This window comes from Staurois parvus, unplaced genomic scaffold, assembly GCF_062004578.1.
Source record: "Staurois parvus isolate SC_StPar_1 unplaced genomic scaffold, SC_StPar_1.0 ptg000249l, whole genome shotgun sequence".
In the NCBI taxonomy this organism is placed as follows: Eukaryota; Metazoa; Chordata; class Amphibia; order Anura; family Ranidae; genus Staurois; species Staurois parvus.
Window position 1 is genome coordinate 3301948 of NW_028318045.1, and position 18694 is coordinate 3320641.

Here is an 18694-nt window from a genome sequence, read left to right on the forward strand (position 1 = left end):
CTCAGTCAGTAACCAGGAAATAATATGCAAATCAAAAAAGCTGGAAAAAAGACACAATTTATCTGTATTCCTGTTCCAGGTCAGTGATTCAAAGTACTGAAGCAAGTGGATCAACATTGCATCCAGGCAGCATATTTCTGATGACAGGTTTACTTTAAATGGCGCATGGAGTGGTGGGGTGGCAAGGGGAAGGTATGTGTTGCTAAGGGTCTGCCCCATTAAACCAAACCTGTTCTTTGTTCTGTGTAGACAAATCTACTTGGTTTACGTTTCTATTCAATTTGAAACTAGAAATTTACAGTGCCTTTAAAAAGTATTCCTACCCGTTGAAATTTTCCACATTTTGTCATGTTACAACCAAAAATATAAATGTATTTTATTGGGATTTTATGTGATAGACCAACACAAAGTGGCACATAATTGAGAAGTGGAAGGAAAATAATAAATGATTTTCAACATTTTTTACAAATAAATATCTGAAAAGTGTGATGTGCATTTGTATTCAGCCTCCTTTACTGGGTTACCCCTAACTAAAATCTAGTGGAACCACTTGCCTTCAAAAGTAATTTATTCTCCGTATAAATACAACTGTTCTGTGAAGCCCTCAGAGGTTTGTTAGAGATCATTAGTGAACAAACAGCATCATGAAGGTCAAGGAACACACCAGACAGGTCAGGGATAAAATTGAGAAGTTTAAAGCAGGGTTCGGTTATAAAAAAAATCTCCCACGGAGCACTGTTCAATCCATCATCCGAAAATGCTAAGAGTATGGCAAACTGAAGACCTACCAAGGCATGACCGTCCACCTAAACTGACAGGCCGGGCATTAATTCAAGAAGCATCCAAGAGGCCCATGGTAACTCTGGAGGAGCTGCAGAGATCCACACCTCAGGCAGGAGAATCTGTCCACAGGACAACTATTAGTCGTGCACTCCACAAATCTGGCCTTTATGGAAGAGTGGCAAGAAGAAAGCCATTGTTGAAAGAAAGCCATAAGAAGTCCCGTTTGCAGTTTGCTAAAAGCCATGTGGGGGACACAGCAAACATGGATAAAGGTGCTCTGGTCTAAAGAGACCAAAATTGAACTTTTTGGCGTAAAAGTAAAACGCTATGTGTGGCGGAAAACTAACACTGCACATCGCCCTGAACACACCAACCCCACCATGAAACATGTTGGCGGCAGCATCATGTTGTGGGGAAGCTTTTCTTCAGCAGGGACAGGGTGGTTGGTCAGAGTTGATGGGAAGATGAATGGAGCCAAATACAGGGAAATCTTAGAAAAAAAACCTGTTAGAGTCTGCAAAATACTTGAAACTGGTGCGGAGGTTCACATTCCAGCAGGACAATGACCCTAAACATACAGCCGGAGCTACAATGGACTGGTTTAGATCAAATCATTTTCATGTGTTAGAATGGCCCAGGCAAAGTCCAGACCTAAATCCAATTGAGAATCTCTAGCAAGACTTAGAAATTGCTGTTCTCAGACGCTCTCCATCCGATCTGACAGAGCTTGAGCTATTTGGCAAAAGAAGAATGGGCAAAAATTTCACTCTCTAGATGTGCAAAGCTGGTAGAGATCCCCAAAATGACTTTCAGCTGTAATTGTAGTGAAAGGTGGTTCTTCAAAATATAGACTCGGGGGGGCTGAATACAAATGCATGCCACACTTTATTTGTAAAAATTTTGAAAACCATTTATAATTTTCCTTCCACTTCACAATTATGTGCCACTTTGTGTTGGTCTATCACATAAAATCCTAATAAAATACATTTACGTTTTTGGTTGTAACATGACAAAATGTGGAAAATTTCAAGGGGTAGGAATACTTTTTCAAGGCATTGTATGTCAAAATGTACTATTCTATTCAGAGTCTGCTTAAAGGGACCCTGTCAAAAAGCAAAATACCTGTGTAAAATAGAAGCATTGCTTCATCCAGGGTAGAAGTAACCTGTTCTGCATCTTTTCACACTGGTGTTGTGCATTGTGAAAGAATACCTTAATTCTAGAAAACAGGCCCCACAAACTGATGTAAGGGGGAATATGTAAAGGGATTACATTTAACGTCATACAAAAGCAGACAGCAGCTGTCGGTGAAAATTAGTGGTGTGCATGGTCCTTTGGTGTGCAGCTCTCTTGCAGGCCTGTTTGGAATCTTCTGGCGCTCTCTGTTCTTTTATTGCGACACAGATGTCCCAGCAGTCCCGATCAAAACCAGGTACCCAGGCCGGCTCACAGGTGCTCCGTGGTGTTATGAATCATTGCCCATTCTGGGAATCTGTCCAGCTGGAAGAGGCTAATGCCCCATGTGTTAATAGCCACCATGATGATACTTAGGCCAATCAGGTTCACTCCTAGGCCAGCCTTCACCTGTGAGAAGACAGCATTTAGAAGTATACAACCTATACACTCTGTTGCAATAAATGAACACAAGTAATAACTGTATCAGGCAGCTGCTATAGTGAAAATGATCAATCTTTAATCCAATATGGGAATCCTAAGTCTGTATCTGAGTGAGGACTCAAACTCAATTCTCATTCCCAAGGGAACAGAGATTTCAAAAGAAATCCCCTTGAAAAAGACAGGCAGTCTTATTGAAACGTGTCAGGGTGGTGGTATGGCGACACTCACAGAATGGATTGGAGCTAAAAAGCTGTCAAAGTGCTGCTGGCTGGAGCTGTGACAACACTTTCTGTTTAGCATCATGATTTCGTGTCCTGGGGCCTGAGGATTTGTTCTTTATTATTTGTATTGGAATGACTTACTTTATGCCTGCTAGTAACAAATGATTGAGGAACAATGGACTGACACAGAGGCAAGAAGAGATGCTTACCCAACTGGATTATGAAACATCTTAAAGGGTTAGTTTACCTTTACAATAAAATTACCCATGAATTCCAGCATCCCTAGTACATAAAAAAGAAAAAAAAAAACAAACAAAAAAAACACTGCTCATGTTTAGAAAAAGAAGCATCTTTTCAATGTCACACTTGTAGGCCATAAACAGACTCTCCCAAGCCTGTCGGAAAAACTCCTAGGTAGGCGTCCATCCCCCTGTCCTCCCTAATGACAGGACATGCCGTACATAGGGGACGTACCCCAGCTTCACAGGAACAAGCACTCTAGCTTGTTCAAAACCCATGCAGTGGCTGAGTTCAGTCTTGTACAACAGAGGGGGGAGAGTGTGACTGTGCAAGTATGGGTTTGGAACCAGGGTACTTGTTCCACAAAACTGGGGGATCCAGCATGTCCTCTAATCTTGGCAGGATGGGGGAGAATGGGAGGTAGGGGTTCCTACCTAGGAGTTGTTCATACAGGCTTGAGAGAGGCATGCACAGTCTCCAGGTATGACATAAATACAAAATAACTTTCTTTTTCAGAATTTGAGCAGTGTTTTTTTTTAATATACTGGGGATCCTGGAATGCATGGGCAATTTTAAAGATGAAGAAACCCATTAATGAGCAGAAATACAGCATTTTGTTTCTTGTTACTTTTTTTTGTTACTCTGAGAATGAGAATTGCATTTGACACTTGAGGAGAGCAGAAACTGATATACAGTTTTAAACATCCAGAACTAGATAAGCGATAAAAGGGGAAGTCCACCCAGAAGTCTTTTTGGTTATGGGTGGAGTGAGTCAAACTATGACTTGTGGTGAGAATTCCAGTGTGTGTACCCTAGGTATTCCCACATTTATACTATTTTCCATAATATACAGTACCAATCCAGCAGGTAACAAAACCCTCTCATAGTAGCTATCCTAACAAGAACATTGGTCAGAAATCCTTTTGGATGGAGAGATTCACTCTCTCTACTTGTCCTAGTATCAAATGGCTTGTTACTGAGACAGGAAGTGGACGGAAATCTCCCAGATGGCACGCAGGCAACACACAAAAAACCCTCTTTTAGGCCCCTTTCACATGAGCGGTCTGCCTGTCTGTTTTTCAGGCGGACCCAATTGGACCCTCCATTCTCCTCTATGGGCAGCTGGATGTAAACAGACTTGTGTCTCTACACCCAGCTACCCCCAATCCAATCCAGCAAAAACAAATGGAAGGGGATCCATTCCCCTCCGTCTGTTTGGATCGAACCAGAGGGCAGTTGGATGTAAATGAACACAAATTCGTTTACATCTGATGGCCATAGAGCAGAGTGGGCTGTGTCCACTCTATACTACAAACAGACTGCACTTAGAAGAAGTAGGGTCAAAAAAGGTTTGGCCATACTTCTCCTTTACAGAGAGCCAAGGGGGAAAACACAAAACCTGTATTTGTATTTATACATGCAGCAGTTACATTTTGTTTTTTGGGGGGGGGGGGTTTCCATGGCAGTCTATTTTATGGACAATTATATACCCACTTTTAGCAGCCTAAGCACCACACCTTCAAAATAGGTTTTTAAAAATATATATTTCTTACCATGTCCTTAATCTGGCAGTGGCCGTAGTTATACACAATTGCATTTGGTGGATTACCCACTGGAAGCATCACAGCGAACGAGATGCACATGGCGACTGGTATAAGTGTGTATAGAGGGTTCATATAAAGAGCCTCCGACTGCAAGAGAAAAACAATGTAGTCTTCCTTCAAATCATTTCCTTTAAAAACAAAGTAAAGTGTAGAAAGAGTTGGTGCAGTAGTAAAAAAAAGAAAAAGAAGACCTCCTGTTTTATCAACGATATCACTACTCAGGAAAAGAGGGAGCCACCATTACTATTATATAGCTAAGTAGAATCCAGAAATATGATTGCAAAATTTGTTCAAGTCTCATAGTGCATCGCTCTCATTAAAGTGTTACTAAACCCACAACAGTAAAATCAGTCTGTATATACAGTAAAGCATGCTTGTTATACTCACTGTGGAACCTAAGGGGTTAATCCTCTGCATTGTGTAAAAAGAATGTTTGATCCTGCCTTCTCTGCCCATCCTCTTGTTGAAATGACCACCTGATACAAACTGAATCTGTAGTCACATGCACATGCTCAGTTTGGTGTGTATTGCTAGAGAGGTTTTTTTTTTATTTCTTGGGAAAGTGCATGTGATCAGCCAATCAGCACTGTCCAGACAGAGTCAGGACTTTCACATCTTCCTAGAGCAGAAAGAAAACTCCTCCTACAAGCTTTAACCAGTGCTCTGCTGAAGTCACAAGACTGCTCTAACTGCTGATGAGGAAAGTTATTTAGTAGTTTATATTTACTAAAATAATTGCATTTCCGTGTTGTGTTTACTGTGGGGGACCAGATATAGTGAATGCAGGGTCCTGGGTTTAGTAACACTTTAAGCAATACAACCAGTGAGGATTAAAAACTCACCAAGCTGCATAATATGGGCAAGAAGATGGTGATAGTGGCTGGGTTACTGACAAATTCGGTCACCGCAGAGACGAGAACGCAGGCTAGGAGACTGACTGCCCAGGATGGGAGGCTGCTGAGACATTCCATTTGTCGGCCAATCCAGGTGGAGAGTCCTGAAGTCTGTAAGGAGCAGTGAGGAGTGATAAGTGAGTAAGCAGCTATCTGTCTTCTGTGAAAAAGGCAATAGATTTTCAGTTAGCACAGTTCCTAAAAAATCAGTTTTTAAGGGACTAATCCTTTAAAACCATAACAGTTGTGTCCTGCCCCAACCTGAATACACATTCATGACATTCTCACTGCCATATATAACAGGGTAGAAGCCAGGAGTTACCTTACAGCCAGCTGCCAGGGCATAGCCTCCTCCAACCAGCACGACAATCTCCCAGGGCATGTGTTTCTGGAACTCCTGCCAGGTCAGCATTGGTCCACCCAAGTAGGGCCCACCTTCATCTTTGTCCTTGCTGTTTTCTAAAGGAGGAAAATAATCAAGTTTTCGTACTTGGTATAAGTTGGAATAGCACTTTAAATAGAGCCAGTCAGAAAAGGAATTTACAAGCCGACCTCAATGCACTGTTTAAGTGGGCAACTATGTGGCAAATGAGGTTTAATGTTGATAAGTGTAAGGTTCTGCACTTGGGGGCTAAGAATATGCATGCATCATACATACTGGGGGGGTACAACTGGGGGAATCAATGGTGGAGAAGGATCTGGGAGTTCTGGTAGATCACAAGCTTAATAATGCCATGCAATGCCAAGCTGTGGTTTCTAAAGTGAGCAAAATCTGCTCTTGTATTAAAGAGGTATAGACTCCAGAGAGAGAGATATCATGTTACCCCGGTACAAATCATTAGTAACACCTCATCTGGAATATGCAGTTCAGTTTTGGGCACCAATTCACAAAAAGAACATTGGGGAACTGGAGAAAGTACAGGGAAGGGCAACCAAACTGATAGGAGGCATGGAGGAGCTCAGCTACGAGGAAAGAATAGAGGAACTGAATTTATTCTCTCCTGAGAAGAGGAGATTAAGGGGGGATATGATCAACATGTATAAATACATCAGTGGTTCATATAGTGAACTCGGTGTAGAGTTATTCACCCTGAGGTCATCACAGAGGACAAGGGGGCACTCTTTACATCTGGAGGAAAAGAAATTTAATCTCCAAACATGGAAAGGTTTCTTCACAGTGAGAGCTGTGAAAATGTGGAATAGACTCCCTCAAGAGTTGGTTCTGGCCAGCTCAGTGGATTTCTTTAAAAAAAGGCCTGGATTCTTTCTTAGATACACAGAATATAACTGGATACTAACATTTATAGGTAAAGTTGATCCAGGGAATATCTGATTGCCTCTCGGGGGATTAGGAAGGAATTGTTTCCCCTGCAGGAGGAAATTGGATCATGCTTTGCTGGGGGTTTTTTTTGCCTTCCTCCGGATCAACTGTGGGTATAGGATTATAATTTTTTTTTTTTAATGGTTGGATGGACTTTTGTCTTTTTTCAGCCAGACTAGCTATGTAAGAATCTGATGGCCATTTGATGGCTTGACAGTTCGGTTGACAGCAACTGTGACAGTTATCATTCAAGGTGTGATTGAACTTAACCAGTTTTGGAAGTAATTAACCCCTTCCCGCCACCACCTCTGAGGCCTTTATGTGGATCTAAGTGCTGGGAGGCGGGCAATCGATCATGTGACCACTGTGATTGGCAGTCACATGATCGGAAAGCTTGCGATCTCAAGTATACATGTGTATTGTACGTTACTGCAGCACAGTAAAGTGTTTACCAATACATGCAATTATGTGGCCACTCCGCGTTAAAGCCCACCTGGCGAGAGGCCACATTTATGCACCAGGTCTGCAGGAACTGGTTGAATTGACGGGTTTAGTGCTGTATAAAGCCTTTAGTTTTGCTGCATGTAATCCTGGCAGCATCTTTTACGTGCGGTATAATATGCAGTTATTAAGGTCACTTATCATGCTCAAGCAGGAGTTAGGTTGACCTTACAGAAAACACTACTGACAGGGAGAGAATACAAGAAAATAAAAAAATCAAGCTATCCCTGAAAAGTAAGGGTACTCCATTATAACAAATAGAGTGGGGATTAAGATTAGGACAGATGTCCAGTGGTGACTGGTTCTCCTATAAGTGCCCAGTCACACCGCTGCGATTTCAAGTGCGATTAGCGATCTGAAATCTCACCTGAAATCACATCTAATGAATGTGGATGTCAGTGTCATAACGTGTGCGATTTGCTGTAGCACAATTTCTGAAGTAGTTCTTGCATTGCTTTTTCTGCAGTTTTGTTGCGATTTCACATAAATAGAATATAATGGAAATCGCAGTACAAATTGCAAGAAATCGTTGAAAATCTTCACAAGTAGCAATAAGCCCCCAGTCACACAGCCACGATTTCAGGTGCGATTTGGGAATTGAAATTGTACCTGAAATCGGATCTAATTAATATGAATGTCAGTGTCTTAACATACGCAATTTGCTGCAGCGCGATTTCAAAAGTAGTTCTTGTATTGTTGCAATTTCACATAGACTACAATAGAAATTGCACTACAAAACGCAATGGAAAACACAAGAAATCGTTGGGAAATCTTCATAAGTAGTTATAAGCCCCCAGTCACACAGCCACGATTTCAGGTGCGATTTGGGAATTGAAATTGTACCTGAAATCGGATCTAATTAATGTGAATGTCAGTGTCTTAACATATGCAATTTGCTGCAGTGCGATTTCAAAAGTAGTTCTTGTATTGTTGCAATTTCACATAGATTACAATAGAAATTGCATTACAAAACGCAATGGAAAACACAAGAAATCATTGGGAAATCTTCAGAAAACGCAGCAAACAAAACGCACGATTTTAAATCGCATCCAGTGTGACCGGGGGCGAAAACTTGGTTCACACTGGATGTGATTTAAAATTGTTTTGATTTCACCGTGTTTTCTGAAGATATCCCAACGATTTTTTTTCGTCTTCCATTGCATTTTGCAGTGCAATTTCTATTGTAGTCTATATGTGAAATCGAAAAAAACTGCAGAAAAAGTAATACAAGAACTACTTTTGAAATCGCGCTGCAGCAAATCGCGTATGTTAAGACATTGACATTCACATTCATTAGATCCGATTTCAGGTATGATTTCAATTCCCAAATTGCACCTGAAATTGCGACGGTGTGAACCAGGGCTAAAGCCCTCAGAAATCGCACCTGAAATCAAGCTGAAATTGCACACAACTCGCGCGATTTTAAATCGCAGCAGTGTGACCAGTGATTAAGTGCCCAGTCACCACGGTGCAATTTGCTAATTGAAATTGCACCTGAAATCGCATCTAATGAATGTGAATGTCAGTATCTTAACATGTGCGATTTTCTGCAGCGCGATTTCTAAAGTAGTTCTTGCATTGCTTTTTCTGCAGTTTTGTTGCGATTTCACAAACATAGAATATAATAGAAATCGCAGTGCAAATTGCAAGAAATCATTAAAAATCTTCACAAGTAGCAATAAAGTTTTCAGAAATCGCACTTGAAATTGCTCACAAATCATGCGATTTTAAATCGCAGCGGTGTGACCGGTGACTCAAGCTGGTTCTAATAAAGCATGTCTATACATGTACAGTTGTCCTCAATTATAGGATCATATGACATTGTATGCAGATGTTTGTTATTATACAATGTAACTTTTTATGACAAACAATACATTCAGACACAAGCAAACAGCTGTTCCTATAACATATGTGCAATCATATTCTGTGCCTTTCCTGGATCCTCTCTAAACCCTGACGTCACGTCTGCCTGTTTGTGGCACTTTTACTCCAGTTTCCCGAAATAAACTCACACTGCAGACTGCGCACAATTGGAATTCATTAAAATGAGACTCTCTGTATAATTGGCCATCATAAACGCATTCCTTCTTCCCACAATGAGCTGGCGCAGTGAAAACATATTTGTGGCTTATAGTTTTCAGTGTGGAACACATTTTTATAGCAGTTGTTACCCAGGATAACATAAATTGGTTGTACATCCAGGAACAAAATGCAGTTCTACTTGTGACCACTGGGTGGCACACAGGATTCTTTTTAATTTTCCACATGACCGCAGTATCATTGCTAGTGCAGTAACTTCTGCATGAGGCTGGGCACATGCACTATATTGACAAAAGTATTGGGCCAGCCCTCCAAATCACTGGATTCAGGTGTTCCAATCACCTCCATGGACACAGGTGTATAAAATCAAGCACCTAGGCATATGCAGGCCATAGACGGGTCGGAAATCGGACGATTTTTCTTTAAAAAATGAAAAATCGGTCGTTCAAGCGGCCGACGTTACCAGCAGCGTTAAAAAAAATCGGCCGATTTTCATCCCGTCTACAGCCGGCAAAAAGTGTCCCTGCAGAGAGCTCCGCTATTTCTTTGACAGTTCCTTGACATTTATAGCGGTTGCAACAATGTATCTATTTGTATCCATTTAGGATACAGATGTTTTTATTCGGAAACAAATAGATACATTCTTGCAACCGCTATAAATGTCAAGGAACTGTCAAAGAAATAGCAGAGCTCTCTGCAGGGACACTTTTTGCTGGACTGGAATTCCTCTTCTTCTTCATCCTCTTCTTCTTCATCCTCTTCTTCTTCTTCCTCTTCTTCATCCTCTTCTTCCTCATCTTCATCCTCTTCTTCATCTTCTTTATCGTCCTCTTCTTCATCCTCTTCTTCATCCTCTTCTTCTTCTTCATCCTCTTCTTCATCATCTTCATCCTCTTCTTCATCTTCTTTATCGTCCTCTTCTTTTTCATCCTCTTCTCCTTCTTCTTCTTCTTCATCCTCTTCTTCGTCTTCATCATCCTCTTCTTCTTCTTCATCCTCTTCTTCTTCATCATCCTCTTCTTCTTCTTCCTCTTCTTCCTCTTCTTCTTCATCCTCTTCTTCTTCATCATCCTCTTCTTCTTCATCCTCTTCTTCATCCTCTTCTTCTTCCTCTTCTTCATCCTCTTCTTCATCCTCTTCTTCATCCTCTTCTTCTGCTTCCTCTTCTTCATCTTCTTCATCCTCTTCTTCTTCATCATCTTCTTCTTCTTCTTCATCCTCTTCTTCTTCCTCGTCTTCTGCTTCCTCTTCTTCTTCTTCTTCTTCATCCTCTTCTTCTTCTTAATCCTCTTCTATCTCTTCTTCTTCTTCATCATCATCCTATTCTTCCTCTTCTTCATCCTCTTCTTCTTCTTCTTCATCCTCTTCTGCATCCTCTTCTTCTTCCTCTTCTTCTTCATCCTCTACTTCATCCTCTTCTTCAGCTTCTTCATCCTATTCTTCATCCTCTTCTTCATCTTCCTCTTCTTCTTCATCCTCTTATTCTTCATCCTCTTCTTCTTCATCCTCTTCATCTTCTTCCTCTTCTTCTTCTTCATCCTCTTCTTCATCATCTTCATCCTCTTCTTCATCATCCTCTTCTTCATCTTCCTCTTCTTCTTCATCCTCTTCTTCATCCTCTTCTTCTTCTTCTTCATCCTCTTCTTCATCCTCTTCTTCTTCCTCTTCTTCTTCTTCATCCTCTTCTTCTTCATCATTCTCTTCTTCTTCTTCCTCCTCATCCTCTTCTTCTTCATCCTCTTCTTCATCTTCTTCATCCTCTTCTTCATCCTCTTCTTCATCTTCCGCTTCTTCTTCATCCTCTTCTTCATCCTCTTCTTCTTCATCCTCTTCTTCTTCTTCTTCTTCATCCTCTTCTTCTTCTTCCTCTTCCTCTTCTTCATCCTCTTCTTCTTCATCCTCTTCTTCTGCTTCCTCTTCTATATCTTCTTCATCCTCTTCTTCTTCTTCTTCCTCCTCTTTTTCATCCTCTTCTTCTTCTTCTTCATCATCCTCTTCTTCTTCTTCCTCTTCTTCTTCTTCCTCTTCTTCTGCTTCCTCTTCTTCTTCATCCTCTTCTTCTTCTTCCTCTTCTTCATCCTATTCTTCCTCTTCTTCTTCTTCTTCCTCTTCTTCGTCCTCTTCTGCATCCTCTTCTTCTTCCTCTTCTTCTTCCTCTTCTTCTTCATCCTCTACTTCATCCTCTTCTTCAGCTTCTTCATCCTCTTCTTCATCTTCCTCTTCTTCTTTATCCTCTTCTTCTTCATCCTCTTCTTCTTCTTCCTCTTCATCCTCTTCTTCTTCTTCCTCTTCTTCTTCATCCTCTTCTTCATCCTCTGCTTCTTCTTCTTCATCCTCTTCTTCATCTTCCTCTTCTTCTTCATCCTCTTCTTCTTCATTCTCTTCTTCTTCTTCATCTTCTTCTTCTTCATCCTCTTCTTCTCTTTCCCTTCTCCTTCTTCCTCTTTTTCTTTATCCTCTTCTTCATCCTCTTCCTCTTCTTCTTCTTCATCCTCTTCTTCTTCATCCTCTTCTTCTTCATCCTCTTCTACTTCTTCATCCTCTTCTTCTTCTTCATCCTCTTCTTCTTCATCCTCTTCCTCTTCTTCCTCTTCTTCTTCTTCATCCTCTTCTTCTTCTTCATCCCCTTCTTCATCATCTTCATCCTCTTCTTCATCTTCTTCATCGTCCTCTTCTTCATCTTCCTCTTCTTCATCTTCCTCTTCATCCTCTTCTTCTTCTTCTTCTTCATCCTCTTCTTCTTCATCCTCTTCTTCATCCTCTTCTTCTTCTTCTTCTTCTTCTTCATCTTCTTCGTCTTTTTTCTTCTTCTTTTTGTCTTCCTCTTGCAGGTCACTGCTCATGTGCAGATTTTTTTATCGGTAAAAGATCGGCCGATTTGCCCATCATTGCCGCGAAAATCGGCCGATTCCAACTTTACCGATTAAAAAAAATCTGCCAAAATACCGAAAAACGGCCAAACATTTAGCCCACTAACGATCCGAAAATCGGCCGATTTTATTTTCGGCCGAAAAATCGGCCGATTTTCGACCCATCTATGGCCTGCAATACAGACTGCTTCTACAAACATTTGTGAAAGAATAGGTCGCTCTCAGGAGCTCAGTGAATTCAAGTGTGATACCGTGATAGGTTGTCACCTGTGCAATAAGTCCATCCATGAAATTTCCCAGCTACTAAATATTCCATGGTCAACTGTTAGAGGTATTATAACAAAGTGGAAGCAACTGGGAACAACAGCAACTCAGCCACAAAGTGGTAGGCCACGTAAAATGACAGAGCGGGGTCAGCGCATGCTGAAGTGCACAGTGCACAGAAGTCACCAACTGTCTGCAGAGTCAATAGCTAAAGTCCTCCAAACTTCGTGTGGCCTTCAGATTAGCACAACAGTGCACAGAGAGCTTCATGGAATGGATTTCCATGGGCGAGCAGCTGCATCCAAGCCTTACATCACCAAGTGCAATTCAAAGCGTCAGATGCAGTGGTGTAAAGCACGCCACCACTGGACTCTAGAGCAGTGGAGACGTGTTCTCTGGAGTGACAAATCACGCTTCTGTCTGGTAATCTGTTGGACGTATCTGGGTTTGGCAGTTGCCAGGTGAACGGTACTTGCCTGACTGCTTTGTGCCAAGTATAAAGTTTGGTGGAGGGGGGATTATGGTGTGGAATTGTTTTTCAGGGGTTGGGCTTGGCTCCTTAGTTCCAGTGAAGGGAACTCTTAAGGCGTCAGCATACCAAGAAATTTTGGCTAATTTCATGCTCCCAACTTTGTGGGAACAGTTTTGGGATGGCCCCTTTCTGTCCCAACATGACTGCACACAGTGCACAAAGCAAGGTTCATAAAGACATGGATGAGCGAGTTTGGGGTGGAGGAACTTGACTGGCCTGCACAGAGTCCTGACCTCAACCAGATAGAACACCTTTGGGATGAATTAGAGCTGAGACTGTGAGCCAGGCCTTCTCGTCTGACATCAGTGCCTGACCTCACAAATGCGCTTCTGGAAGAATGGTCTAACATTCCCATAGACACACTCCTAAACCTTGTGGACAGCCTTCCCAGAAGAGTTGAAGCTGTTATATCTGCAAAGAGTGGGCCAATTCAATATTGAACGCTACGGACTAAGACTGGGATGGCATTAAAGTTCATGTGTGTAGAAAGGCAGGCCGACCAATACTTTTGGCAATATAGTGTACCTTTAAGGAAAATTTCACATTGGCTAATAAATGAAAGTTGCCACACAAGTAATTTGGAATTCAATGTTCTTTTCATCTTAACATATAAAAAAAAAATGACATAAATCAAAATGCCATTTCTTTACACTCCAGCAAGCTGGAGGCATTCTTTATACCACTGTTGAGATCTCATGTGATTGGCTGAGTGCTTTTTTCAGGCATCTGTACAGAGCTACAAATCAAATTTCAGCCATCGCCTGCTTCTAAAGGGATGCAGATGCTGCAACTTTATGGTGGCCACAAAATGCTTTAATTTTATTATCTAATCGATGTGTGATTCAATCAAAATGATACAATCAGCAAATAATCAATAGTAAATAATCAAATAGCCATACATTCCCTTCCAAACAATTCAGGCTTGATTTACATCATATTTCATCAAAATGAGTTGATCAGCCATGGCATAAAATTATTGAATGTTTTGCATCAACTGGCAGTACTAGGGTGCTTTGGTAATAAATCTGATCATATTTAAATCAATCAGATTATGAGATTGTGAGGTAAGAACAGGGATGCAATCAAAAATTGACAGTCATATTTTCCAACTTATAACTGAAATTAATTTCCTCATGTGTGGCATATTGATTGATTTGGTTGGTGACTATAGTTTATTATTACTGTCGGGACAGATTGATTGTAAAAGTGTGTATGGCCACCATTACTGAGATTGTTGCAACACTGAGTCTGCTCATGTGATTCCAGTGAAAAGAGATCCCCTCACTACTCAGCAATTATTCTCAGAATGGACTAAGTAAAAAAGAAAAACATGAAAAAGATGTGAATCTGCAAATCTTAAATGTTTTATTGTATTTTACCTGCAGAGGACTGTTTTTATTCTTAACTAAACTGGAGAGAGCTTTCCTTTGTTTGTTACAGACCTGCCAGAGGTTCTCACCTGATTTCCCTTTCCGGAAACACGTAAACTGAGGTCTTCTAGCTGGAATAAGAAAGAGCAGGAATCCGAGGAATACTGACACTGTGGCATCTGTCCGGAAACCGTTTCTAAAATAGAAAACACATTTACATAGATATATAACAGATTTATAAAGTAACTAAGGGAAACAAGATTAAGTAGAACTATACACTTAAGATTTTTAAACTTTAAACTCTCGGCAAACAGTGAATTATTACCCAGTATATTTAATTGACTGCTGGTTCCAGGTCACACAGCGCCTCTTCCCTGAACTTCTGGGTAGGGAAGCATAGCCCTCCGCCAATCACTGGCTTAGGGGAGTGGCTTGCCCCTGGGGATATCTGTTTTTAAAACATAAAGAGTGGCAGCCGGAAGCATGCACCCTGTAATGTGATGGTGCCACGTGGAAACAGTAAGCAGGGAAGAGGGCTTTTTTAATTAAAAGTAACCACAGGCTTTAAAGAAAAGCAGACATGATAAGTGCTGAGATCTGCTGCATTATATATTTTTATAAGGTTTAGTAACACCTTAAATGTTATCCATTTTACCAAGCCATTTATCATTTGACATGCAACCTCTGCTTACATGATTCTGTGTTATATACCTTCCCTGTAATGTGAGGCTGCAGTGTGATCAGAGAGAGGAAAGTGCTGGAGCCAGGAGATGCACTGCTCTTTGTTTCCAGTAATGTAGCTACCAATCTAGAGGCTAAGGTGCAAAGCTTGGATGAGGATTTCCCAGCATGCCAATTCCCCCCCCCCCGCCCTTTACATATATGCAAAGTGTGCCAGCGGCAGTGGCGTACCATGGGTGGGGCCTCCCAACCATCCTAGATTCCACAGGCCCATCCCAGGATTATAACAAAATTCCAGTGTCCTGTGGATCCAGGCTGAGTCCTCTATTCCAATGCTGGAACAAATTCTGGTGCTTGGCTCCACAAATTAACAACTTTCCTGCTGCCTTATAGCAGAAATACTGCTACAGGGTGGCAGGGCTGTGCAAAATCACATATATATATATATATATATATATATATATATATATATGTGTGTGTGATTTCCAATTTCCGGGTAGGGTGCTGGCGCAAGCTGCGCATGCGCCCTACCTGCGCCGCCATTGGCACCTGTCGATCATTGGGTCCCGGCCGATGATTCCCCATTGGCACCCGGCAATCGCCGCGTATCACTGATGGAGGAAAGATTTGTATGTAAACAATACGGATCTCTCCACTGTCAGCTCCTGCACATTGCTTTGTATTGCTCTGCATAGCAGAGGTGATTCAAGTGTGGAAAAACAAAAAGGGTCCTGCACCTTTGTGGTGCGGATGCGATGCGCTTTGAGCTATACAAAATGTATGGCTCAAATCGCACCACACAGATATCGCATGTAATTCACACAGGAATGTGGTGCGATTCCTGTGTGAATTGCATGTGGTGTCCCACACCTCATTAGTGTGAACTCAGTCTTAATGGTACTGTATATTTAAGAGATCAAAGGGCAACAAATACCATGAGTGCATTGGTGGGGTCTACATGCTTTTTAGCTTAGGAATTGTGTTGCAGCCAGTTCAACGAGATTGATGACATTTTAGCTTTTTTTTCCCCCAAGGTTGCCTACCATGTTATCTGACCCAACTCCACCACTGACACACTTTGTACAGTTAGTAATGACAATTTATATTTGCTGCATCAGGTTGTATACTTACTTCTCAAATAAGGATTCCCAGCCAGGTACAAAGCCTGGCTCACGGGTGAACCAGAGGAGGGTCATCAGGATGAAGAAGAAAACAGTCACCTTTTCTGGGTAGCTGAAAAATACATACAAATATGGTTTTAGGCAAAGCCAAAACCAATAAAGATGACTGAAGTGCAGTAATTTACAGCGAACAATTGAAAAACAGCTGATATGAATGTAGAAAATAGAAATTTGACTGGTTGCTGAAATTAGAAATTTCACTCTTTTATGCAAACAGTGTGTACTGTGTGATTCAATGAGTGAAAAGATCACACCTCTATGCAGGATCATTATGAGGGCAGCAGGAGTGAACCTCCTGGACAATGAGCTATATAATGCTTCTTCTTTCTCTGCTTTTCTGTACCTCCAATGATTGATAGGTGAGAGCAGCATCTTAATACTGGCATTTTCTAACGCTGGGCTTTCCATATGTGAGTGTGGGTGTTCCAGCATTACCAGCAAGGGTGTTCCAGGATCGCCAGGCTACCAACAAAACGGAGTGGGGTGAATGGTGCAGCGCTCTACTACCTGCATAAAAACTGAAGTACTCTGCAGACAGGGTGTGATCCCTGTATGTATGTCAACATTTCATTTTCAGTTGTGACTAGAGTGGTGTGCCTTTAACCACTAGCCTACAGGGCACTTATACCCCCTTCCTGCCCAGGCCAATTTCTAGCTCTCAGCGCTGCCACACTTTGAATGACAATTGCGCGGTCATGCAACACTGTACCCATATGAAATTTTTCTAATTTTTTTGTGACAGATAGAGCTTCCTTTTGGTGGTATTTAATCACCTCTGGGTTTTCTATTTTTTCTTAAACAAACCAAAAACCGCTGACAATTCTGAAAAAAAAATGTTTTTTCTTAGTTTTTGTTGTAAAATTTTGTAAATAAGTGATTTTTCTCCTTCACTGATGTGCGCTAATGAGGCTGCAGTGATGGGCACTGATAGGCTGCACTGATGGACACTGATAGGTGGCACTAATGGGCACTGATGAGGAGGCACTGATAGGTGGCACTGATGGGCATTGATAGGCATCACTGATGGGCACTGAAATGCAGCACTGATATATGGCACTGATAGGCGGCACTGACTGGCACTGATAGGTGGCACTGACTGGCACTGTTAGGTGGCACTGACTGGCACTGTTAGGCGGCACTGACTGGCACTGATAGGAGGCACTGATGCACACTGATAGGCGGCACTGGCTGGCACTGTTAGGCGGCACTGACTGGCACTGATAGGAGGCACTGATGCACACTGATAGGCGGCACTGACTGGCACTGATAGGTGGCAATGATTGGCAGCACTGATTGGCATTGATAGGTGGCACTGACTGGCACTGATGGGTGACACTGAAAGGCAGCTCAGATGGGCACTGATATGTGGCATTGATGTGCACTGGTAGGCACTGATATGTGGCATTGATGTGGCACTGGCATGTGGCACTGTTCAGCACTGGCAGCTGGCACTGATGGACACTGACAGGTGGCACTTCTGGGGCCACACTGATCATCAGTGCCCTGATGATCAGTGTACATGTCCCCTCCGAGGAATGCCAATTACTGACTCTCCTCTCGAGCTGTCAGCGTGATAGCTCGTGAGGAGAGAAATGACGATAACCGGCATTTCCCTGTTTACATGTGATCAGCTGTGATTGGACACAGCTGACCACATGACCGAGCCGACATCTTCGGCTCTTTCCGTAGATCGGTGATCCGCTGTGTCTGAAGGACAAAGTGCACCGCCGATCACCGCGCTGCGCGCTCCCTGAGCCGCGCATGTGCAGTGAGAATGGGAGGACGTCATATGACATCCTCCCAGAACAAGAAAACCACCTTGCGCCCGTCATTGGACTATATGGCGGGCGGGAGGTGGTAAGGGTTAAATTTAAGGGCGAGGTTCAGTTAAAATATATCTAAAACCAAAATCTTAAAAAAAATTAAATGGCTGGGGCAGGGGATGGTTTCTCCTCTATTCTTGTTCTGCTGACAACTAAAAATTTAGGATTTGCTCTCCCTTTTGCCTGGTGACATGATCAGAACAGAGAGAACAATTCTCCCTAAAGAGGACATAGATAGCAATAAAACCCTGGCGGGGGCTCTGGTCTCTCACCACTCTGTGCAAATCTGAATAAAAATATTATATTTTAAGACCAGTTCTGAGTTGCCTTACCCTGCACCTACAGTGCATCCCACAGCATCCTTACTGTATGCCACCAGCACCGGCTGTCATAATACCCAGACAACACCGTCAGCTGATTGGCTATAGGCACTGTTGTGTGGCCCAGCTATGGCAGAAGTCAATTGAGTAATCAAATTCTGTGAGGCCAACAAGGCCACCCACTGTTGGAATTTCAGCCAACTCAGAGAAATTCTGAATGGCTGAAATTCCAACAGTTTAGACCAGCTTTCATTTGATCCTTCCATGCTCTATCCAAACCTAAATTAAAACATTTTAGCTAGAGCTGTACATATGAAATCATGTACCTCATTTTTCCCAATTTCTCATATTCCTCCTGGATTCTCTTCTCAGACCGTTCTTCCTGTTTGGTCTTTTTCTTCTTGCTGAGAGAACAGGTTTCCCTAAAACTAAA

At 42.1% G+C, this 18694-nt stretch overlaps 1 protein-coding gene across 1 annotated transcript in view; it reads right to left on the reverse strand.

Moving 5' to 3' along the window:
* Nucleotides 1-1649: 1649 nt before the first annotated feature.
* Nucleotides 1650-18694, reverse strand: part of SLC13A4 (solute carrier family 13 member 4) — a 66826-nt gene continuing 49781 nt past the window's right edge. The window contains exons 10-16 of the mRNA XM_089680676.1: nucleotides 18588-18689; nucleotides 16069-16170; nucleotides 14346-14452; nucleotides 5681-5817; nucleotides 5308-5469; nucleotides 4415-4552; nucleotides 1650-2367 (exon numbers count right to left, since the gene is read on the reverse strand). Of these exons, the coding sequence (XP_089536802.1) occupies nucleotides 2230-2367; nucleotides 4415-4552; nucleotides 5308-5469; nucleotides 5681-5817; nucleotides 14346-14452; nucleotides 16069-16170; nucleotides 18588-18689 (886 nt within the window). The 3' untranslated portion in view covers nucleotides 1650-2229. The remainder of the gene's footprint in view (nucleotides 2368-4414; nucleotides 4553-5307; nucleotides 5470-5680; nucleotides 5818-14345; nucleotides 14453-16068; nucleotides 16171-18587; nucleotides 18690-18694) is intronic.